This window comes from Mustela nigripes, chromosome 13, assembly GCF_022355385.1.
Source record: "Mustela nigripes isolate SB6536 chromosome 13, MUSNIG.SB6536, whole genome shotgun sequence".
In the NCBI taxonomy this organism is placed as follows: Eukaryota; Metazoa; Chordata; class Mammalia; order Carnivora; family Mustelidae; genus Mustela; species Mustela nigripes.
In genome coordinates this window covers 63,672,830-63,696,967 of record NC_081569.1, presented here as the reverse complement: position 1 = coordinate 63,696,967, position 24,138 = coordinate 63,672,830, and the positions used below count along the sequence as shown (strand labels likewise).

Below are 24,138 nucleotides of genomic sequence, written 5' to 3'. Positions count from 1 at the left end.
AAGCGTATTGCTTTATAATTTTATATTAATAATTTGATTAAGTCATCTTTTTTTTTTCAAGATTTTATTTATTTCTTTGACAGAGAGAGATCACAAATAGGCAGAGAGGAAGGCAGAGAGAGAGAGAGCAAGGGAAGCAGGCTCCCCGCTGAGCAGAGAACCTGATGCGGGACTCTATCCCAGGACCCTGAGATCATGACCTGAGCTGAAGATTCTTCTTAAGATTCTCTTGTTCTATGGGGCACCTGGGTGGCTCAGTGGGTTAAAGCCTCTGCCTTTGGCTTGGGTCATGATCCCAGCAGAGAGCCTGCTTCCTCGTCTCTCTCTGCCTGCCTCTCTGCCTATTTGTGATCTCTGTTTGTCAAATAAATAAATAAAATCTTTAAAAAAAAAAAAAAATTCTCTTGCTCTGTCCCTCTCCACACCACACCCCCTTCCTTCTTCTCTTAAAACAAAACCTATGAAAAGAATTATAAATGCTAATTTGTCCTATTCATGATATTTTACCAGTTTAATTTATTCACAGTGAAAGAGCTTTTATCAAAATAAATGATCATATTACTACTACTAGGATTTTTAGCTATGTAGTATTATCTGTGCCTTTTACTTCTCAGTTATAAATCTCAGGCCTAAAAATATACATAAATTTTTTCTGTTTTTGCATTTATCAGTATTCTGTCTAAGACATTTTGACAGGTGATTAGAATAAAAAATAATAGCCGAATGTCTTTGCTTTTCACCAAGGGGTTGAGACACAAGTCACATTTCTTATTAATTGCTGGAAAAGGGATATCATTGATATCAGCATCCTAATATGTCACTTTGGCAGTTTCTAGGAATCAGCTGAATTCCATTACTATTAACTGTGGGTAGACATTGGGATCCCTTTTATGCTACTCACATGGCTAAAAACTGGTGTGGAAAACTGCAGGCTGCAGGTGTCTAGTGGGCCTTCTAAGTGTGGGAGTCCTCCCTGCCGAGGATCTCTGTTCATGCTTTAGTCTGACTTTCATTTTACTTTATTTTGAGATAAGATAGTTTTATTTCATTGGTTTTGCTTTATATGAAAGATCACTAAAAGGTGATTTTAAGTGTTTAGGAAAATTATCACTAGGATATGGAGTTGCCAGATTTGGGTGTGTGGCCTGGGAGGGCACACACACATTCTTGCACGACTCCCAATATGTCTGAGATATTGCATGGGACATACTTATACTAAAAAATTATTCACCTGAAATGCAAATTTAACTAGATATCCAGTATTTTATCTGGCATACCTACTAGTGTAAGTTATCATTTATCATCCAAACCAGTACACTTTTGAGAGTGAAGTAGGGCTTTTTAAATAATTATGCCAGGACAATGGTATAATTAATAAATTGGGACTATTCCAGGAAAACTATAAAGTATTATTAACTTAATTATAGGGAGTTTTGAAAGAATTTTTAATTATTGGTTTTAGATTTTCATAAATAATCACAACTTAAAGACAAAGTTAATGGCATAAACTTATATAGCCATGAATTTTTATAAGCGTATTGCTTTATAATTTTATATTAATAATTTGATTAAGTCATCTTTTTTTTTTTCAAGATTTTATTTATTTCTTTGACAGAGAGAGATCACAAATAGGCGGAGAGGAAGGCAGAGAGAGAGAGAGCGAGGGAAGCAGGCTCCCCGCTGAGCAGAGAACCTGATGCGGGACTCTATCCCAGGACCCTGAGATCATGACCTGAGCTGAAGGCAGAGGCTTAACCTATGAGCCACCCGGGCGCCCTGATTAAGTCATCTTAAAAACTATCTGACTTCATTGGTAGCTTCAACCTTGACACATGATTAAAGTTCTCTTTTCTGGGAGGGTAGAGGGGAAGAGTTTGAGAAGAAGAATTGGTTTTGTTGTTGTTGTTGTTGTTGTTGTTGTTGTTGTTTTTAAGTAAATTCTACTCCCAACTTAAGGCTTCAACTAACAACCCCCAGATCAAGGGTTACATGCTAGCCAGCCAGGTGCCCCAGAATGGTATTTATTAAATACCATTTTTAAAGGAAATTTCTCTTACCTTGTGAGTAAAATGAAGCTACCACTAGTATATGAACTTCACAGTTTAAAAATATTTTATTTTTTTTAATATATGTGTTCTTTACCATCAGCAGTTATAACTTAAGAGGAGAAATTCCATGCATTTTCTGTCTTGTATTTGGCTTAATTCTTCTCTTCTAACCAATTTACTTACTATTTTTTGGGATTTAGTAAATAACCTATTACTTACATTTAGCCTACCCTTCTTAATTGTATAGCCTTTATCATCTCCCCTTGTTCAACCTACCTAACCTCATTCAGCAAATCCATCCATCAGTATTTGCTACATGACAACCACTCTGTTGAGTGTCACAGTAAGTGTGATGTGGAATGGAACTGGTCCTGTCCTCAAGCTGCTGAGAGTCTGCACTTGATGTGGTAGTTTCTCCACAGCTTTGTGTATTTCAGAGTGTCCTTCCTGGGTTTTAGCCGTATGCGTCTTTTGAAGTGGGACAATTAGTATGTCAGAAATAAGTGTACCATGGTTTTGAATAGGAGCTTTATGTTGTATTATGCCAGTGTTTGTTCTGCTAATGCACAGAATTTTATTGGAGTTTTAGCTACATTAGTGAGATGTGTTCAGGAAACAGCTAATAACTGCTACATAATTTTTCTGTGCTGTAATTTATGCATCAAAATGAAAATGTATCAAAGCTCAATATATTTGAACTGCCTGGAACCTTTGAGCAATGACTTGACTCAGATAACAGTTTCCCAGATTGTTTTACCTTTAACGAGATTACTCTCTGGTTTCTCTAAAGGAAAAATTTTCTTTAAAAGTATTTTCTTGCTTTTATTATTTTGAGTGTCAATAGTTGTTTTATATTTTATATATATACTATATACTTTTTATATATAATATATTTTTTATATTATAATGTTAATTATTTTAAAATGTAAATATTTTCCATTGTCCTATTGTGTATCTTGAAAAGATATAAGATTATCTCTACTATATACTTACGTGGTAAAAGTTTATATGACATAAAAGCATATATAGTGCAGTCATCCCTGTCTCCCAGTCAGCCATTTTCTTCATAACCAGTTTTTTATCAGCATTTTGTATATCCTTTCAGAGATTGCATGTACAGATATCATGTATATATAAGATATAGCTCTCTCTCTATATATATATACATACTCCTTTTTCTTTTCACATATAGTAACATGCCATACACACTTTGCTTTTTTCACATAACACTGTATCTTGGACAGTACCCCTTATCAGAACATAAAAAGCTATATATCCCCTTTTTAACAGCTGCATAGTATTGCGTGTTATAGGGCCCTCTCACTTTCTTATTGTTTGCTATTTTATACAGTGCTTCATGAATAGCTTCATAATATACCTCATTTTGTACATATGCAGTTCAGTTAGCATGAATGTGTGTATCATTCCAAGAAGAAGCATTGCTAGGTCAAAGTGCATTCATGAATACTTGTATGCCTTGTTTTTCTTTAGTCTAAAGGTAATATGTGTTTGCGGTAAAACTTAAAAAATTTCAAACATTACTGAAAAGAATAAAATGAAAACTAAGTTTCCAAAGCTCTAGTCCCACTTCCTAGATGTAACACTCTCTTGTCTTGTGATTATCAATTTGCATGATTTTTTTTCAACATAAATGGCTTTATGATATTTCACTATATGGATATATCATATTTTATCCATTAAGTTCTTCGTTGGTGGACATTTAAGATGTCTCTAGATATTTTTTGATAATAGTGAATTAATAGTGAAAAACTTTATAGGTATATCTTTGCATATATATCATGAGTTCTATTGAATAGATTCCTAGAATCAAGGAACACATGCATTTAAATTTTTGATTCATTTTACTAACTGCTCTCCAAAAAGATAGTTCCATGTGACATTTCCACCATTATATCCTTGCAAACTATAGCTGTTAACAAACTTTTTTTTTTTTTTTTTTTTAAAGATTTTATTTATTTATTTGACAGACAGAGATCACAAGTAGGCAGAGAGGCAGGCAGAGAGAAAGGGGGAAGCAGGCTCCCCGCTGAGCAGAGAGCCCGATGTGGGGCTCGATCCCAGGACCCTGGGATCATGACCTGAGCCGAAAGCAGAGGCTTTAACCCACTGAGCCACCCAGGTGCCCCAACAAACTTTTTAATATTTACCAATTTAGTAAGAGACAAAGAATAACCATATTCTTATCTGAATTTCTTGTAGTGTGATTGATTTTGATAAATTGGTTTTTCTGTTAATTTTCTGTATATTAGTATTTATGTCCTTTATCCATTTTTGTTATGGGTTCTTCACTTTATTATTAATTTGTAAATGTACTCTTTTACTGGGAAATTAGTCTGTGAGCATGCATGTTACCAATAATTTTTTTTCAGTTTTTCATTTTTTTGCCATGTATATGGTCTGTTAAATATACACAGTTTGACCCTAAAGAGATGAGGAGGAAGGTGTGGAGTGGGGAGAATGAATTAGTGGAGAATCCAGAGCAAACTACTCAACACTTTTTAAATTAAAAAAATAACATGAAAGAAATTAAATACAGTGTTTTTAATCTCTTTGGAGGAAGGATATAAATAAAAGATTGTACAATATTTAGTTTGTATGAAGTGTAATAACCGTGCTACAGATATATTTGTTGTTTATATTTTTCCCTCCAGAGGTTTTATCAGCTATGATTAGTGTGCTGTTGGTATATGTACTTATGGGATTCCTCCTATATGAAGCTGTCCAAAGAACTATCCATATGAAATATGAAATAAATGGAGATATAATGCTCATCACTGCAGCAGTTGGAGTTGCTGTTAATGTAATGTAAGCTTTATTTTAAATAAAAGTATAAAAGCTTTATTTTTTAGAATAGTTTTAGGTTCACAACAAAACTGAGCAGAAGGTACAGAGATTTCCTGTATACCTGCTGCCTTCACACACGCATAGCCTTCACCTTTATGAATGTCCTCCCTCAGAGTGGTACGTTTGTTACAGTGGATGAACCAGCAAACCAGCATTAACACATTACCCCACAATATCCCTAGTTTACATTCGGGTCCATTCTCTTGATATTGTATATTCTGTGGGTTTGGACAATTTTATGATGATATGTATGAACCATTCTGGTATCGTATACTATATATTGTTTTCAATTAATATTTTATTAATTTTTAATAAATTAATATTTTAAAGTTCTGTGAACTTAGAGACTATTGTACATGCATTCACTAATGTGCAGTGGTATCTTTATGTATCTTAAAATTATATGTTATGTTAATTTTTCTTATAAATATTAGTAAAACATTGATGGAATTCTAAATTCCTCATTAGTTTGCTCAGTTATACTGAAGTTTGACAAATAATTTGGAATTTAAGTGGGACGAAGTTTTTTTTTTTATTATAATTAACAAGACTTTTTTAAACTACAAACTTTTTCCCTAAAAGCTATGAAATTTTTAGGTTATATACTTATTTGGACCAGTAGTCAGAAAACTTTTCTGTAAAAGGCCGGATAATAACTATTTTAGGCTTTGAGAGCCATGTAGTTTCTGTCACAACTGCTCAGCTCTGCTGTTAGAGAACAAAAGTAGGCACATTTAATACGTAAACAAATGAGCACTGCTGTGTCCCAATAAAACTTTATTTACAAAAACAGGCAGCGGGCCACATAGGGTTTACAGACTGTGGTTTGCTAATCCCTGCCCTACTGGCTTCCATTCCTATTAAAATAAATCAGTCCTGGGACGCCTGGGTGGCTCAGTTGGTTAAGCAGCTGCCTTCGGTTCAGGTCATGATCCCAACGTCCTGGGATCGAGTCCCACATCGGGCTCCTTGCTCAGCAGGGAGCCTGCTTCTCCCTCTGCCTCTGCCTGCCATTCTGTCTCCTGTGCTCACTCTCTCTCTCTGACAAATAAATAAAATCTTTAAAAAAATAATAATAATAAAATAAAATGATTCAGTCCTTACCACAGCCTTTTAAACAAAATCCTGTGTACCTTTCTCATACCTTAGCATTCTTGCTCAGTTTATTTATTTTTAAAATTTATTTATTTATTTGTCAGAGAGAGCAAGAGAGTGCACACAAGCAGGGAGAACAGCAGGTAGAGGTGAGAGCAGGCTCCCTGCTGAGCAAGGAGCCCCATGTGGGACTCAGTCCCAGGATCCTGGGATCATGACCTGAGCCAAAGGCATATGCTTAACAGACTGAGCCACCCAGGCGTCCCTTCTTAATCACTTTAATGTACCACAATGGCTGTCCTGCTTTTTTGAAACACGTAGAGCACATTTTCATCTAAGAGCCTTTGCCCCCGTATTCCTTCTGCCTAGAGCACCACCACATGCTGCTTCCTGACTTGATCCAAGTCTCCTCTCAGAAGGAATCTCAGGCCTCTGACAGACTACACTCCCCCAGCACTCCATCCCCTCGCAGCGCTTTACTTCCCTTCAAAACATTTGCATTGCCTGGCAGTCTATTATGTATTTATCTGTTTACTTCTCTGCCTTCTCTGCTGGAACATAAGCTCCATGGGGATAGGAATATGTCTGTCTTATTCACGGGTTTTTTGTTTTTTTAAGATTTTGATTATTTATTTGACAGAGACAAGTAGGCAGAAAGGCAGGCAGAGGCGGGGCGGGGGCGGAGGAAGCAGGCTCCCTGCTGAGCAGAGAGCCCAATGTTGGGCTTAATCCCAGGACCCTGAGATCATGACCTGAGTCGAAGGCTGAGACTTAACCCACCAAGCCACCCAGGCGCCCCTTATTCACTGTTTTGATGCCAATACCTAAAACAATACCTAATACATAATAGGTGCTCATATATATATTAAATGAATGAGTTCCATGTTGCCTCATTAGTGTCTGATTTGTAACAAATCCTTTTATCAACAATACTAGGAAGAATAATAATGTTTTCTTTTATTTTTGACAGAATGGGTTTTCTGTTGAACCAGTCTGGTCACCACTCCCATTCCCACTCCCTGCCTTCAAATTCTCCTACCACAGGTTCTGTGTGTAGACACAACCATGGGCAGGACAGCCTGGCAGTGAGAGCTGCGTTTGTACATGCCTTGGGGGATTTGGTACAGAGTGTTGGTGTACTAATAGCTGCATACATCATAAGATTCAAGGTAATATGATTGCTACTTTTTCTATTTTAAATTATATTTAATTTCAATATTAAGAATATTAACATAATTGTCTTTTATCAATATACTGGATACCAAAGCCAGTCTTACTCATTTTGCATTTGGGTAGGCTTAATTGAGCCATCAGTATAGCTCTTTTGCTAGCACTAAACACAATAGTATCATTTCACATAGTAGCTTGTCTGTAGCTGGCTTCCGGACTGCCTTCACTGGATAACTCAGTTTTAAGCCATGTCACTGAACTGCTAGGTACTGGAATGTACACTGGACTAGAAATCCAGAGACTGGAATGTACACTGGACTAGAAATCCAGAGACTGGGGTTCTAGTCTTGGCTCTGCTGTTAATGCTTTGACCTGAGCTAGTCCCTCCTCCTTTGTAGGAGAAGCTTAGACCAGATATGTGGCTGCTAAAAGTCCTTCCAGCTCTGATATTCTATGGTTCTGGGTGGAAGATTTAGAGAAGGCACAGAAGAAAACAATAGAACAAATGATTAAACTTCTGGAAATATGTCTTAGAAGGAAAGGCAAAAAAAAAAAAAAAATTTTTTTTTAAACAGTCTAGGAAAGAGTGAAGATGTTTCTCAATTGCAGTATTCAAAAATAAAGGTATTCTTGGGCGCCTGGGTGGCTCAGTGGGTTAAGCCGCTGCCTTCGGCTCGGGTCATGATCTCAGGGTCCTGGGATCGAGTCCCGCATCGGGATCTCTGCTCAGCCGAGAGCCTGCTTCCCTCTCTTTCTGCCTGCCTCTCCATCTACTTGTGATCTCTCTCTGTCAAATAAATAAATAAAATCTTAAAAAATAAATAAATAAAGGTATTCTTTAGTCCTGGTACAGAAGACTAAAGAACAGGGGACAGAGTATTGCTTGTTTCTGCTTTACAGTCTATTTTACATTGGTCTATATTTAATCACACAATTTTGGTCTGTTACTTTTCAGCCAGAATACAAGATTGCTGATCCCATCTGTACATATGTGTTTTCATTACTTGTGGCTTTTACAACATTTCGTATCATATGGGACACAATAGTTATAATACTAGAAGGTAAGATCTCACTTTCATATCCCCAGTGTGGGTTTCTTACTGCCCTTAATCAAATTGGGGGTGGGGGGCACTCTAGAGTAAGAGTCATGTCTTTTCTTTTCTCTTTACTGATGCTTATTGGGCTACGGTTAAACCACTTCATGTGTATATAACATATAAGAATTGATGTACTCTTCCCTCTGTTACCCATTTGATCCTTACAATAGCTAAGGTAGGTAGGTAGGGTGGACATTATCCCCACTTACCGACGAGGAAATTGAGCTTCAGAGGGGTTATATAACTTGCTTACTTAAGGTAATGCTGCTAATAAACTGTGGAGTGAGGACAGAAATACAACTCTTGATTCTTGGTATAATTATGTTTAGTGATTTATTCATTCTTTAATTCCCATTTAACTTGCTACTTTGTTATATTTTCAACCTCCCTCCTTAAAATCCTATGACTGAGTGTGTAAGTTCTCAACACCAGGTTCATCATCATTGGATATTCTCTTTTTTCCCTTTTTTTGTGTATCCTAGCTTATTTGTTAAAGGAAGTATTCAGATTTGATATTTCTTTTTAGAGAGAATGAACATTCTAAAAGTTATTAACCTCTGATACATATCTTGCTTTATGTGTGCATGGTTTGTCTTAAGGTATTAAGATATTTTAAAGTGTCCATTTAAAGTGAATTTGATAAAGCCATTTGGTTTCTTTGGGGGAAAACAAAAAGTTCTGTCAGTAATGTATAACTTTCTTCCCCAAAATAAACTTTACTTTTAAATGATATATTCTAAACTAACAGGTGTACCAAGCCATTTGAATATAGACTATATCAAAGAAGCCTTGATGAAAATAGAAGATGTATATTCCGTGGAAGATTTAAATATCTGGTCTCTCACTTCAGGAAAACCGACTGCCATAGTACACATACAGCTAAGTATGTTGCTGACAGTAAATGCTGGGGTTGATGGACTTTAGTATTAAACATCTGTGCTTATAATTAAGTAGGAGGACTTTTCTGCTGTAAATAATTGCTTTAAGGGGAGGGACCAGGCTTTTCAAAAGGTGAGTGACAGATCAGTAACAACAGCAGAGCAATAATTTTTGATCTCTAAGATGAGACTTTTTTTTTTTTTAAGATTTTATTTATTTGAGAGAGAGAGAGAGAGAGAGAGAGAATGCACAGAGGGGCAGAGGAAGAGGGAGACTGCTGAGCAGGGAGCCTGGGAACATGACCTGAGCCAAAGGCAGACACTTAACCAACTGAGCCACCCAGTCACCCCTAAAATGAGACGTTACAAATTGATTTTTGCCTTCAGATTAAGGCATGAAGAATATTTACCATCCTTTTTCTACAATAAGAAAACCTGTTTTTATTTCTTAAAGTCACTTTGCAGATTGATGCTTTTTATTTATTAAAGTAATAGGCAGGGGCGCCTGGGTGGCTCAGTGGGTTAAAGCCTCTGCCTTCGGCTCAGGTCATGATCCCAGGGTCCTGGGATTGAGCCCCACATGGGCTCTCTGCTCAGCAGGGAGCCTGCTTCCTCCTCTCTCTCTGCCTGCCTCTCTGCCTACTTGTGATCTCTGTCTGTCAAGTAAATAAATTTTAAAAAAACTTAAAAAAAAAAAAAGATAAAGTAATGTACATATGGGTTTTTTTTTAGGCAAAAGACTTAATTGATGTCTAGTATTCTTTCTCTACCTGTGAGTGGACTGGAGGGATTGAAATATGAGAAAGCATCCTGGCTTTGGAGACTGGTGTACTTCTCTAACAGAGTAGCTTCAAGAGGGGAGAAATCAAACTAATAAAAATAGGTGCACTGTATGCTGAGTTTGTTATTCCCCTATGTCATTGTAGCTTTGTACACTGAGTAGTAATGATATTTTCTTGACATTGCAGTTCCTGGAAGTTCATCTAAATGGGAGGAAGTACAGTCCAAAGCAAAGCATGTATTATTGAACACATTTGGCATGTATAAATGTACTATTCAGCTTCAGAGTTACAGGCAAGAAGTGGACAGAACTTGTGCCCATTGTCAGAGTTCCAGTCCTTAACTTTATACATTTTTGGGACTACTGCCTTATTTATCCTGCAGTCACAGACCTGAGAGCAATAAATGCACACGCCTGAATGAGACAATGGAATCCCTGCCAGCTGTGTCCATATCAAGCACAGGTCTCTCAGAACAATCACTCCAGCCGGACAGTGCTAGTTTCTGTTTAATGGTAAAATGAGACTTCACCCTGACTTTCAGAGGAAGATGTTTCCAACACTATTTACAGAATAAGATGTGACTCTACAGATACCTCAAAGAAGACAATCCAAGACCACACTTCATTAATTATGACAGAGTACATGTCTTAAAGGAAGCATCAAGAATTCAGTATTTACATTTAAAAATCCTTTTTAAAGACCATTTTTTATCAAGCCAGTGCTGGAAAACTGAATTTTTTTTTATTATGTAATCTTGACATCCAGCTTCTGGAATTTGACACCCAGCTCTCTTTTTACGGAAATTATTTCTCAGCAGATTTCAGAAAGTACTAGACGTTATCCAGAGAGTGGAATAAGCATGTATTCCCATGTTTCAGAAATGTTTTACTTCACAAATAACTTAATGTTATTATTATAGTTATACTTTATAAACAGTTTTTGCCAGATGTTATGGGGTTTTGCATCTCAAAGTTAACATTTTGGGTTATTTGCAATGTTGATCAGAACTAAATCTTTACATATTGTGATCACTGTCATGACGATTATTTAGGAAATATTTTCAGTACTATTCTGAATGGCAGAAGTTCATCTTAAACTCCAGTTATGATATGATCATGTAAAACAAAATACAGGAGTAAGGATGGAGTGTGGAATGTCAGATTTAAGTCTTCCTGAAATCACTTTTATTGTTCATGGAATTATCTTTACTTAAGACTAGGAGGAGACTGCAAAATGTGAACAGTGATCCTCTGTCCTTTCAAGAACTGAAAGTTTGCTTGGTACCTTGCTTCTGGCCTCCTTATCAGTTAGTCAGTTTGTGCCCTTTCAGGGTAAAACTCTGGAGGACTAAGGGTCAGTTTGTAATGCCCATCTTTCACATGTGTATTAAGCACATTCCTTCAGAGAGATTTTTGTTTGATTATATGAGTCAGGGATTCTCCAGGGACTCCAGAAACCCTAAGATATAATTTTGAGGTTTTCCAATAATACCATAGCAGAAATGCCCAAAGAGATAGGGAGAAGACATTATTCTGAGAAAAAAAAAAAAAAAAAAAGAAGAAGAAAGAAGAAAAAAGTCAAGGGTTTTTGACCTAGTGTTTGTGTTTTCTTAAAGCACAGGAATAGGGGTGGACATTCAGTCTGTGGTATGGGGAGGTTAAACATGAAACTGTCCAAAGGAATGCAATCTAATTGGTAACAGTTGTGTTAAAGAGGCAGCTGTGAATATTCGTTCCATTTTGCAACTGTTGGTTTTGAAATTATCTTTATGCACTTTAAGAGTCCATTTTCACAGGGACAGTTTCTTAACCAAGAATGGCTATGGCTCTTGGAGTTCTCAGAGACCCAAGAGTAGCGTACAGTGTAGAACAGACAGGTTGTGAATTGAAAGCCGACGTAAACATGCTGATGACTTAACAATATCAAAGAAGGATAGGAAACAGATTTCATCTTTCTACCAAGTACCTCACTATAAGTAAACCGAAGATAAAACCTGAATTTACCTAAGAGAGGATTATGAGTTGGTATCCCCCCAAAAAGGGTTGAGGAGGGATAATTGTATCTAATAAAACCCAGTAAGTGTTTATGGAATTGAATTTAAAATCAACTTTAGGGGATTCTTACTGTGAATCCATTTAAAAATAATGATTTGAATTTATCAGAATTTGGGTGGTATATAAACTGTTAATACAAATTCTCATAATAGGGAAGGCAAATAAGAATAAATGAGAAGCACTTCAGTGGACGTCTGGGCATTTATGGACTTTAGGGTACCTAGCACAAGAAGGGAAAAGAATAATCATTATATACTAATGGATTTTCATATATTTGTAGTTGTTTCTTATGTCTACTGAGCTTGTTTCTTGTAAACTTCCCTTTGTCTTGAGTAGGTATATCTTTTCATATCGACCTGTCCTTGAAAATTTACTTGATAAAAGAGTCTGAAATCCACTTGAGGACTGAAAAGGAGCTTTGTGTAAAAGGCAAGAAACACGGAAAACTTACGTAAATCTTAATGACTGTGTTCTATTTAAAGTGAGGTACACATGAAGTTTCCTGTCTTTGTCTTTTGTAGCAAGAATTACAGATTTTGTACTTTACTGGGTCTGTGGAACTGAGAATTGATAGATTTCACTTTTTATTACTTGACAAAACCCACAAAGGAGGATATGAATTTAGCAGGTACGACCAGGGGACCATGGTCTACCTCTGATAAGAAGCCTTGTGTCTGTCCCTCACCTGTTGAGCTGCAACCCTGAGTTACACCCCCAGCAAGCCCTCACAGGAAGAGCTCTCCACCGTCCTGTGACAAGCGGTGGGGATTTGTGGATAAACACCTAGTGTGGTTGATTTTGCACTGGGCAGTTCTTCAGTATGATCTATTTTAATTAACATTTCCAAATAATCAGAGTTAACTTGTGTACTTAAAACCTGTGTTTCACAACTCTGGCCAGAGGTAGCATTTTGATTTTAGGGAAAGACCTATTTTTCATTAACGACCATGCTGCCTTAGAAATCTCATGTGAGGAAGAGGGTTGAATAAAGTATCTTTCAGAGGGCTTTGAAATGCCGAATCACAAGCAAATGGAATTCGCACATACACTTTCCATTAGCTGTGCCTCGTGTAATGTGAGCCCAGATTTTCGCAGCTCTCAGCTCCCATCAGTATTGTTTGCCAAATCACAGGAGCTCCTGTTTTACTGTTTTCCTTACAAATTTTGGTACTTTATTTCCATTTTCTAAAATGAATTTTCCTGCTCTTAAAGGTCTCAGTATTCTGGCTCTGTCTCTTGAACCCAGGTCCTCACTGACAGTGTTTGTCTTTTCAGTAGAATTTTCCCAGACTAGACACACAGGATTAGACACACGAGCTTCCCTTTCATTTTAATGTGAGGAAAACCATCTTTCAGAAACAAAGTATCACTTATAAATGTATTTCTAGGTGAGGAAGAATGCTTTTTTTTAACAGCTGCTTGTCCTGATCCAGATTTCTCTGCACACTGAACTTTAAAGAATAAGTATGATAGAAATAAGCTATACTATAACCATGAGTGAAGATCATTTCTAGTAAGAAGAGTCTGGGTCTTGTTTCTCAAACAACCATTCTCATTACTTTTGAAGATACAGTCATTTGCTTCTGAAACAAGCACAATTAGCTAAATTTATTTTCTTTTTTCTTTTTTTAAAATTTTTAATAGCCCAGTGCAGGGCTTAACTCATGACCTTGAGATCAAGAGTCAGTTGCTTAACTGACTGAGCCCCTGGGTGCCCTAAATTAATTTTCTTTTTATGAATTTATATAAATTGGCTCACCATAATGAATAGTGTGTTCCTACAGAATTTGAGCCCCTTTGGCATAAGGTTGTAGGCAATTCTGCTGTTGACTCTACCTACAATAAATTTAAAGTTATAGAATATGTTAATTGATACAAGACTAGTTCATTTGGCTCAGTTTGTCTTTGAATCAAGCTCAGTTCATGAGCCAGTTGAGTATTAAGTCACAAATGAATAGTGACATCTTGCTGTGTGCTGTGTTGAGGGGAGGTGAGTCTCAATTCCAAATGATTTAAGTTTTATTTCTAACTACAGATCTGTCCTGTGAATCTTGCCAGACAGGGCATGATATTTATTTTACAGCTCACCAATCGGGGTATTTTTCCGATGTTGGCAGGAACGTGCAAATTAGAAGAAATTGTCGTGGGGGAATCCCTCAGTATTGAATTGTATATGCGCATTCAGGCCATCCTGTAATTGATTTCTCGCTTACAAAGGGTTTATGCTGTTCTTCTAATCATATTGTAAGGACCAACAAACATTTTCTGATTTTTGTAAGACTGGAAAGCATTTATGGAGACTTTCCCAATTAAATCTATGACAGTGTCAATTTATAATAATGTAATTAAGTATATTCTGATGTAACTGCAACACAAAATTGAAATGGCCAGTAGTATGTCAGCTTTGCACCTGGAAGATACTGTATATTTGGAAAGCTTTTGCTTCTCTAAAAAAATATATATGTTATTAAGTAAGCCATATCACAGTTTAAGAAATTGTATATACTTTTCCATTTGCCCTTTCAGAAACCAGGTATTTTGCATATGATTGATTTTGGGAAGATTTTGAAGCTGGGGTTTGCCCACGTAATTTAAGATCAAAGTATAGTATATGTATTGTATTTGCAATTTTCAAATTGTAATTTCCTATACATTTATTATTGTTTTGCCGTGTGGTTTATTAAAAAATGAAAATATACAATCCCCCTTAAATCTCTGGGTTTTTTTTTTCATTGATTAAATAGTAGTAGGCCTTAAAACAATAATAATCTTTAAAAGCATTAGACAGTGGATTATAACCTAACTAGTCTTACCAACTCCAATGGTCATGCCCTCTTAGACGTTTAAGAAATAAACCTGAAAAAACCTTCCCGATAAGGAGAAAAAGATATTAAAAGAATCTGTAACTTTTTCTGTCTGTCATTTATGATATCCCTGCAGCCCCAGCAACAGTGGCAGAAAGGGAAGAGCAAGGCTCCTGCTCCAGTAAGGTTGGTGCAGGCCTTTGTGAAGTCTGGGCGCGCTACCTGCTGACCCTCCGGGAGTGTAGACAAGGGCTCGGTCTGAGCACTGTGCCTCATGGGCCAAGTCTGGCCTGCAGCCTGATTTGTGCAGCCCAAGGAGCTCAAAATGGTGTTTATAGTTTTTAATGGCTAAAAAAAAGTCAGAAGAAGAATATGATGTGAAAATTAAGTTGAACTTTATATTTCAGTGTAGGGGGTTCAAACACAGCTCTGCTCCTTTGATCAAGTGTCGTCTGTGGCTGCTCTCATTCTTCAATGGCAGAGTTGAGGAGTTGGGACACGTATAACATATTTGCTATCTGACCATTTATAGGAAGTCTGTCCGCCCCTGGTGTACACGCTGTTGTTCTCTTTGAAGGCTATCACTTTTGGGTGTAGCAAACTTCCAATCTGGCATGGATATTTCTGAGACTGGCTAATATGAAGGTCACCTGAGCCACTAAAGGTTCTTCCCCTCCCCTTTTTTCTTTTCTATATCCTCCTTGAAGTTTGGGGCAGAAAGAGGAAAAGAGTAGCAAGATTTCAAACATTTTATGCCATATGCCCTAAATGTTTACTAGCAAAGCAGTTTTCTACCCCAAACACCAGGATCGTTTAAGAATACTTTTCAAGGGGGCACCTGGGTGGCTCAGTGGGTTAAGCCGCTGCCTTCAGCTCAGGTCATGATCTCAGGGTCCTGGGATCGAGTCCCGTATCGGGCTCTCTGCTCAGCGGGGAGCCTGCTTCCTCCTCTATTTCTCTGCCTACTTGTGATCTCTCTCTGTCAAATAAATAAAATCTTTTTAAAAAAATAATACTTTTCAAGGGGCTCCTGGGTGCCTCAGTTGGTTAAGCATCCAACTCTTTTTTTTTTTTTAAGATTTTATTTATTGGGGCGCCTGGGTGGCCCAGTGGGTTGGGCCGCTGCCTTCAGCTCAGGTCATGATCCCACGGTCCTGGGATCAAGTCCTGCATTGGGCTCTCTGCTTAGCAGGGAGCCTGCTTCCTCCTCTCCCTCTCTGCCTGCCTCTCTGCCTGCTTGTCATCTCTCTGTCAAATAAATAAATAAATCTTAAAAAAAAAAAAAGATTTTATTTATTTATTTGACAGAGGGAGATCACAAGTAGGCAGAGAGAGAGAGAGAGAGAAGGGAGGAACAGGCTCCCTGCTGAGCAGAGAGCCCAATGCGGGACTCGATCCCAGGACCCTGAGATCATGACCTGAGCCAAAGGCAGCAGCTTAACCCACTGAGACACCCAGGTGCCCAAGCATCCAACTCTTGATATCAGCTCAGGTTGTGAGTTCAAGGTGGTGAGACTGAGCCCTGCATTTGGCCCCATGCTCTGTGGGGAGTCAGCTTGGGATTCTCTCCCTTTCTCTCTGGCCCCTTTCCCTGCCCTCATCCTGCATGCCTGCATGCTCTTTCAAAAATGAGTCAATATTTAAAAAAATACTTCCCAATATAAAGTTTTATTTACTTGATTTTATTTTTTCACTTAAGTTAGGACAAAAAAAGGAACTTAAAATGTATTTATGTCGAGTACCTTATGTAGTTTGTGCCAACTGGGAGCTCACAAGTGAAAAATAATATTTTATCTGCTAAATAAGATGAAAATTGGGGAGTTCTGGCTGGCTCAGTTGGTTAAGTGTCTGCCTTTGGCACAGGTTATGATCCCGGGGTCCTGGGATTGAGCCCCACATTGGGGTCCCTGCTCAGTGGGGAGACTGTTTCTTCCTCTTCTCCCCATTTGTGCTCAGTGTTGCTGTCTCTGTCGCTCTTTCTCAAATAGAATATTTAGAAAAAGAAAAGATGAAAAATGGTTATTGGGCTTTTAAAATATGTCCTCTCAATTTTCCAGTCAGGGAAAGATATATCTATTTATGAAATATTTATGAAATATGAAAAGGATGAAAGATACATCTATTTTTGAAAATAGTAATGAAATATAGTTTAGATAAGTTGTACTAGGGAGATGTTAGATATTATTTGATTGCTTATCTAGCTAGAGCTATCTAAAATGTGTCAATTTTTTTGGTCCACATCAGATGCTAAAATAAATTCTAAGCTGGGGTAACAGCTTTATAAATTTTTTATTTATGCCAAACTTTCAGTTTTATTTACTATATCAGAATAATGTTCATTTATAACTCATTCCAACTATGACCTGTTATTATTGCTGGAGGCTATGAAATAGCCTCTTAATTAATTAATTAATTTATTTGACAGAGAGAGATCACAAATAGGCAGAGAGGCAGGCAGAGAGAGAGGAAGGGAAGCAGGCTCCCTGCTGAGCAGAGAGCCCGATGCGGGACTTGATCCCAGGACCCCGAGGTCATGACCTGAGCTGAAGGCAGCAGCTTAACCCACTGAGCCACCTAGGTGCCCCTGAAATAGCCTTTTTAAGCAGCATTCTGGTTTAAGGCTCTCATGTGACTTTTACAGAACATGAACTATAAAGTTTGGCCTAATGGGTATTACCCAGTAAATCTGGGGATGATGCTTCGTAAGTTACCAAATAGCTTCCATGTCTCCTTTCCTGAACTTCTCAAAAATTCATTCTGGTTTGACTTTCAGATTCCTATTGTCTATGTTTTACTTGCCAGTTTCTGCATGTTGGTTTATGGGGTTTTGTTGTGTGGGTTTTGTTGTTGTTGCTTTCACACTTCTCTTCACTGTAACAAAATGTCATGGAAAAAGTGTGCGGGGGTTGGTTTTTTTTACAAACTATATCGAGCTATTTCTTGGTAAGAAAGTAGAATTTTTAAAAAAAGATTTTATTTATTTATTTGACAGAGAGAGAAAGAGGAAGAATGCACAAGCAGGGGGAGCAGCAAACAGAAGCAGAGGGAAAAGTAGGCTCCTTGGTGAGCAGGGAGCCCTATGAGGAACTCAATCCCAAAAGACCCTGGAGTCATGACCTGAGCCAAAGGCAGATGCTTAACCAACTGAGCACCCTGGTGCCCCAGATATTTTCTTTACTGGAAATTTTCAGAGACCTCATGACTGCAAGGACTACCCTAGGGCAAGTGAGACCTCTGTTCCCTTGACTTTCCTAGGATTGCAAATCTGACCCCACCTTCCTCTCTTACCTTTCCTCTACTTCCTTCCCAGAGAAATCCAGCTGATAGTGTGAATTATTACAGGGATATTTGCCTCTAGACAATGATGCTAGTCGGGGCATGAAGAAGTGGGGTGAAGATGAGAGTTTCCTGGAGTTCCATGCATTAAATCACAGTCACCTGGGAAGGCTATGAGCAAATCCTAGTTTCAATAGGCTCTTAATCACTTTACAGTTTGCCTGGAGTTTCAGCATTATCTGAACACAAGCCCATTCCATCCTCTCTTTGCTTTGTTGTGTAAGAATATTTTCCAGGGGCGCCTGGGTGGCTCAGTAGGTTAATCCTCTGCCTTCAGCTCAGGTCATGATCTCAGGGTCCTGGGATAGAGCCCCACATTGGGCTCTCTGCACAAGCAGGGAGACGGCTTCCCACCTCCCCCCCGCCGCCTGCCTCTCTGCCTGCTTGTGCTCTCTCTCTCTGTTTCTTTAAGAAAAAAAAGAAAATTTTCCAAAGTGCAGCATATTTTTTAAAGATTTTTTTTTTTTTTTTTGTCAGAGAGAGAGAGAGCGTGAACACAGGCAGACAGAATGGCAGGCAGAGGGAGAAGCAGACTCCCTGCCGAGCAAGGAGCCCGATGCGGGACTCGATCCCAGGATGCTGGGATCATGACCTGAGCCGAAGGCAGCTGCCCAACCAACTGAGCCACCCAGGCGTCACTGCAGCATATTTTTTAAAGTGCCAAGACAAAGTATTATATATTTTATAGATAGGTAGATAGATAGATAGATAGATATCTGGTTATATATACATCCAGATAGATAGATAGATAGATCTGGTTTGAGAAGCATTCTCATCTTTAAGATACCATGATATTGAAATTGGGACGTCTCAAAAAGTTGGTTCAGTTGGTTGGAATTTTTTATAAGATATATATTTTTTTGGAATTGATCTTTGAAGACCATCTCCTCCCTACTGAACATGTTATAGAAACATGTTAGAATAAAAAATTCCTAAGGATTTTTCAAATTAAACAGGAAAGGAAACAATATTATGTTTTTGGAGAGCATCTTAGGTCATACCCTCACTCCTACAAATATAAGATCAAACTCCCATTAGGGATAGCTTGAGAAACTCTGGCTGGTAGGATAAAATCCATCCTCTTGGTAATGATATACAAAATCTTTCTGATTTGGTGACTGCTCACTTCTCTACTGACAGTTCCATCCTTTCCACAACTATTACCCTACCCCGCCATATGTCAGCCATAACAAACCACAGTCAACTTTTGGTTAATGGGGGAAATATGTGTTAACATTTTTTTTTTTGAGATTTCAGACACTGTACTGTGCATTTCATTAGGTAATTCTCGTGATGGTATTTTGAGGAATATTATAATCATCTTACAAATGAAGAAACTGAGACCAGGAGAAGTTAAGTGCCTTGACAAAAGTCACGTAGGTAGAGTCATAATGCAGAAATAGAAGGTCACAGACAACTCTTAAAATTAGTTATAATTAGTAAACAAGTGATACACAAGGGATCCAGTGTAGACTACTGTAGTCAAAATCACAACCAAGTTTTAGATAATAGATGTATAAAAATAATGTAAGTATAATAGTTCAGGCGCACTCAACTTTTTACAATTTATATGCATGCTTGGCCAAAAAGTAGCCAGAATTTTACTCTGTTTCTTAGCTGAGTTCTTGATTTTTAAAGCACTAGAATGGTACTAAACCAGGTCTCAGCATATTGTTCTCACTAGCATTTCCTCTCTTCACTCCTCAACCCTCACAGCCATGATGGGGAAGTGTTGGGACCCAAGCCACAGGGGCTGGGCTCCTTCTGGCCTTCCCTCAATAGGGGGGAAGCACTTCCTGCTCCCAGGACAGTGCACTTCCGTGTCCACACCTGGTCTTGTTTGTGAGGACGAGGGGCTGTTTCACATTATAGTCAACATACATGGGGATCCACAGGTCACAGCCATCCCAAAATCTCTTTTTTTTTTTTTTTTTTTAGATTTTATTTATTTATTTGAAGAAGAGAGAGCTCAGGTGCACACACAGCAGGAGGAAATGCAGAAGGAGAGGGAGAAGCAGATGTCCCACCAAGCAGGGAGTCAAACACAGGATTTGATCCCAGGACCCCACAATTATGACCTGAGCAGAAGGCAGACACCCAACCAACTGAGCCACCCAGGCGCCCCCATCCACCAAATCTTAAGTCAGTGCTTACATAAATAAATCAAGGAAAAGGGGTGGTGCCCAACAATGGACCATCACCAAGACAGGATTGAAATGACCAAGAAACAGCTGAAGAGATTCTATGTTGGGAAACAACAAAAACACAAGCCTCCAGTAATTCACAGAAATTTCCAGGAAGTCAGTGAACTTCCCACAAGCCATGGAATTATGGGTTAAAGCTGATCTCATCTGGGTTGTGAGTGGGTAAGATCTAGTAGATATCTGGGTTAGTAACTAGGAAGCTCCAAACCAAAGAGATGCTTTCCCTCTGAGCTCACACAGAGGTATGGACTCAGAGCAAGCTGTTTAGATTTCTATCCTGACCCTCCCTCCCTAACAGTGAGATTTTGGGAAAACTTATTGAACTTTTCTGTGCCTCAGTGTTTCTGTCTGCAAAACAGTAGTATTAATTGTCCCTACCTCATGTGACTTTTATGAGGATTAAGTGAGCTATCTCGTGGAAGTGCTGAGAATACATCATTATCATCAAAAGTTAATCTCTTCACAAATGCACTGCCTAGGGCAGCTGGGGTGGCTCAGTGGGCGGGCATCATGATCCCAGGGTCCTGGGATTGAGTCCCACATCGGGCTCCCTGCATCTGCCTCTCTCTGTCTCTCATGAATAAATAAAATCTAAAACAAAACGAAACAAAACAAACAAAAAAACACTGCCTTATTTTTTTTTTTTTTTTTTTTTTTTACTTGACTAACTGAGCAGTGCTGGTCTTGCAGCTCCGAGAACAAGGCAAATTTGTTAGCCTCACTCCTTTGCCCCTTCTTTATCTGAAAGATCATTTCCCCAACTTCTTTACCTCACAAAACTCATCTCATCCTTAAGGGATCTCCTTGGGCATCATCTCCTCCAGAAAGCCTTCCTTGCTCTCCCTATGTGAATTAGGAGCCCCTCTTCTGTGTCCTCCTCCCCCATTTGGTCGCTGTGGGAGCCACCACTGTCTGATCAACCCACAGGCCTCTTGGGGGAGGGACCTAGGTCTTCTGTTCGAATCTCCAGTGTTGGAGACGCAAGAGGCCTGTGTGGATGTTGGAAAGTATACATCCACTAAATATCTATTTTTGTATGAAATTTCTTAAGTAGCCCTAAGAACCCCTATCATCAATGCTGTAATCTCTTTCCCATAACATAACTGAAACCTTAGCATAAAATGGCTCCTCTGAAAAAAAATGTTCCAGACTGGCCATCTTCCAATAACAAAGACTTAGTTTCTTTATACTTAGAGTATGTACAATTACAGCACAGCTATTCAAGAACTTCTGATTATTTTCCGTATCGTTTTAAGATTACAAGAGAAATTAGACCCTCTCCTGAAACACCCACAGACAATTGCATAATTAACTGCAACTAAATTGCTGTTAACAGCTAGCAGTTATCATCACTCCCAGAACCTGCTCATCTCCAGGAGCACAGAGGTAGTAGCAGTTCCTGTCAGTTCCCGTCTTGCTGGTGACGGCTTGTTCCTTTAACAAAGACGCCTTATTTTTAGAAGATGAACAGCAGCTATTTTCATCTTGAAATTGGGGAACAGCTCACACTCCTTTGAAAGTCTTGATGGAGTTTAAATCAAACTATTCTCACTTTACAACGTTATCACTGAGCATATAGGAGCACACTGGAGCAAGAGGCAGAAGAAAAAATTCTGGTCTCAGCTCTGGTAGGTGTGTCTCATTGGACATTTGTTGAACCTCAGTCTGGCCGTCTGAATACTACTACTACTACTACTACTAATAATAATAATAATAAAACACTGACTGAATGTTAGCACTGTATACGCCAGGCACTGCTCTAAGAGATTTTCGGGTATTCAGGAATCTTACCAAACAACCCTATTTTATTGCCCTGGTTTTACAGATGAGGAAACTGAGACAAGGAGAATTGAAGAAACTTGCCCCAGGTCAGCCAAGAAGTGGCAGAGCTAGGATTCAAATCCAGGCAGGCTGGTCCAGCCTCCACACTCTTAGACTTTCCGGTGAGACGGGAGCTTGGACGGACCTCCCGAATGAGCTCATGCAGAATTTCATGATGCTCTCGGAGCACCCACGGGGGCTGCCTGCATGCACAGCTATGTGGATGGGATGAACGTGAGGAGGACCACAGCAGGAATGTGCCTGCTTCATCAATAATTGGGCAACTGGGGACGCCTGGGTGGCTCAGTCAGTTAAGCCTCTGCCTTTGGCATGGGTCATGATCCCTGGATCCTGGGATCGAGTTCTGCATTGGGCTCCTTGCTCAGCAGGAGCCTGCTTCTCTCCCTGCCTCTGCCTGCCACACAGCCTGCTTGTGTGCTCTCTCTCTGACAAATAAATAAAATCAAACATAAAAAAAAAAAAAAAAAAAAAAGAATTGTGCAACTGGATGGACAGGTTACCTTAACTCTGACCCCATCTCTTCCGGAACTGCCTGAAGCTTACTAACATTTTTGACAAATAGAGACCCCAAAGGGGCTATGCTCTGCCTCTTCTCTGCTGTGCTTTGTTGGTGAGAAGTTGAGAGGTGGCATAGCGTGATGGCAAGGAGAAGGTTTGGATCCAGCCTGTGGGGATTCAAATTCAGCCCTGTGAACTTAATCACTGTGAACGGTTATGCTGTCCATAAAATGTCTAGCACTGTGCTTGCTGGTCAATAAATTGTCATCTCCTTCCTTGGCTCCCTGCTCTGGGAGAAATCACAAATGTTCCTACTGGACATATCTACTTCGTATAACTCAGGTAGACTCTCACACCAGGGATTCACTGAAGGATGGAAAGCAACTAAATGTTATCTGAGATTTTATGTCAGGTCATTTCATACCCATCTGCCTTTTCTCAATGGGGCAGAAGTGACCCCAAGTTTATATTCAGGTTCCATCAGTATGAACTGAGGTTGATTACTTGACCTCTTTGGGATCTGTTTTATGTTTTTGTTTTTGTTTTTGTTTTTAATTAAAGGGAGGTCTTAATGCTAGCTGGTCTCAGGCACATGCTGGGGGCGCACTGAATGGTGGCTGCAGCTGCCGTTATTCCTACATTGGTGTCCTGAGCTTCTCTGGCCTCGCTAGAAGCTTTCCTGACATCCTAAAAACAACTCCAAAGTCATAACTTCATCACACAATGGAGATGCAGGATCTGCTCCCCAAGTGAGTCAGTCACAACCACCCCAGCACAGATCATGCTGTCAGTTCAAGGAGGACATCTTACTGCGCCCCCCTGCCTTCCACCGAAATCCTGGGCTCATGGCTGCTTCTGGGCAAAGCCTCCACAGGCAGGAACTGTGAGTCATGAGCAGAATGACCTAAAAATTCTTAGGAAGATTCTTGGTGCAATACACCCACACCCACTAACTCAGGACCTAAAAATAGTTTTCCTCTAGTGGGAAACATCAGTAGAGATGTGTCTATATCGCGTCAAAGTGACAGTGAAGGCTCAGATTCTAGGGAGTTCCCATGAGCTGATCACTCCCTGTAGGGCCCCCACCCTGTCCCTAGGACAGGCACAATTAGTCCTAGCACAGCGTGTGTCTCCCTCTCCCCCCCCTAAGCAGCGAATGCCCCCCACTACCCAAAACACCAAATTCACCAACTACCTCCGTATTATCCAAAAACAGGATCCCCGTACTTGCTTCTGATTTTCACAGGCTCCATCTATAGGAGAGGAGAGGCTTCATCCTTCACCTTAATCCCACACCCCTCCTGGGATCATCCCAACAGCCTAAACAGACTTGAACAGCTCTACTTTACAATCACACTGGATTCTTCCTCTTCCTCCTCAGTGGACTTCACACACCCAGAACCCAACGAAACAGAATCCACTAGACTGTAAGCACCTCAATGACAGGGTCCACATCCACCTTGCC

The 24,138-nt window shown here is 39.2% G+C and overlaps 1 protein-coding gene across 5 annotated transcripts in view; it reads left to right on the top strand.

The window, feature by feature from the left end:
- Positions 1 to 14,701, top strand: part of SLC30A4 (solute carrier family 30 member 4) — a 31,088-nt gene extending 16,387 nt beyond the window's left edge. For 2 of the 5 annotated variants that reach the window (XM_059372747.1, XM_059372745.1), the window contains 5 exons: positions 4,721 to 4,874; positions 6,979 to 7,177; positions 8,134 to 8,239; positions 9,024 to 9,158; positions 10,122 to 14,701. In XM_059372747.1, the coding sequence (XP_059228730.1) occupies positions 4,721 to 4,874; positions 6,979 to 7,177; positions 8,134 to 8,239; positions 9,024 to 9,158; positions 10,122 to 10,276 (749 nt within the window). In that variant the 3' untranslated portion in view covers positions 10,277 to 14,701. Of the gene's footprint in view, positions 1 to 1,615; positions 2,844 to 4,720; positions 4,875 to 6,978; positions 7,178 to 8,133; positions 8,240 to 9,023; positions 9,159 to 10,121 lie in introns of those variants that run through there. The other 3 variants (XM_059372748.1, XM_059372749.1, XM_059372750.1) reach the window with 3 other exon arrangements.
- Positions 14,702 to 24,138: the final 9,437 nt, after the last annotated feature.